Here is a 566-nt window from a genome sequence, read left to right as displayed (position 1 = left end):
GGGGGGCTCCAGGGGAGGGAACCCCAATTCCACCCCCCCCCCATTAACGCCCCCTCCCCAGCGAGAGCGGCGAGGACTGCGTGGTGATCCTGGATGACGACGAGGACGTGCAGGAGATCCCGGATGATGGGGATGGTACGTGACCGACCCCCCGCTCTGCCCTGGGGGGACCCCAAAACTCCTCACCTGAGTGACCCCCCCCCTCCAGAGTCCTCTTGGAAGGGGAGCAGAGGCTGATTTTGTGCCCCCCCAATCCTCCCTCTCCAGGTAGTGGCGTGGAAGAGATCCCAACAGAGGAGCCCCCCAACCCCCCCGTGGGACACAAAGACCCCAACAGGGGCAGAATTTAACTGGGGGGGGGGATTTGGGGGTGCTGCACATCTCCACCCCCCCGGCATTGCGGGTAACGAGGGGCTGGGGGCCCCCAACACAGCTCAGGGTGTTCGAAGGCCTTTCACCCCCCTGCCCCCCAAACCTTTCATGACCCCCCCCACCTCCGGGGACCCCCAATCTCCCCAGCTTCGTTACCTGGGGGGTGGGGGGGTCCCCTAAAATCCCTCCCCCCC

At 66.1% G+C, this 566-nt stretch overlaps 1 protein-coding gene across 1 annotated transcript in view; it reads left to right on the top strand.

Moving 5' to 3' along the window:
• LOC120503078 (testis-specific Y-encoded-like protein 4) overlaps nucleotides 1-566 on the top strand; it is a 2,726-nt gene extending 2,160 nt beyond the window's left edge. The window contains exons 6-7 of the mRNA XM_039711229.1: nucleotides 62-135; nucleotides 268-566. Of these exons, the coding sequence (XP_039567163.1) occupies nucleotides 62-135; nucleotides 268-350 (157 nt within the window). The 3' untranslated portion in view covers nucleotides 351-566. The remainder of the gene's footprint in view (nucleotides 1-61; nucleotides 136-267) is intronic.

The sequence above is a fragment of the Passer montanus genome, unplaced genomic scaffold, assembly GCF_014805655.1.
Source record: "Passer montanus isolate IOZ18808 unplaced genomic scaffold, ASM1480565v1 scaffold243, whole genome shotgun sequence".
Lineage (NCBI taxonomy): Eukaryota > Metazoa > Chordata > Aves > Passeriformes > Passeridae > Passer > Passer montanus.
This window is presented reverse-complemented; position numbering and strand designations above follow the sequence as displayed.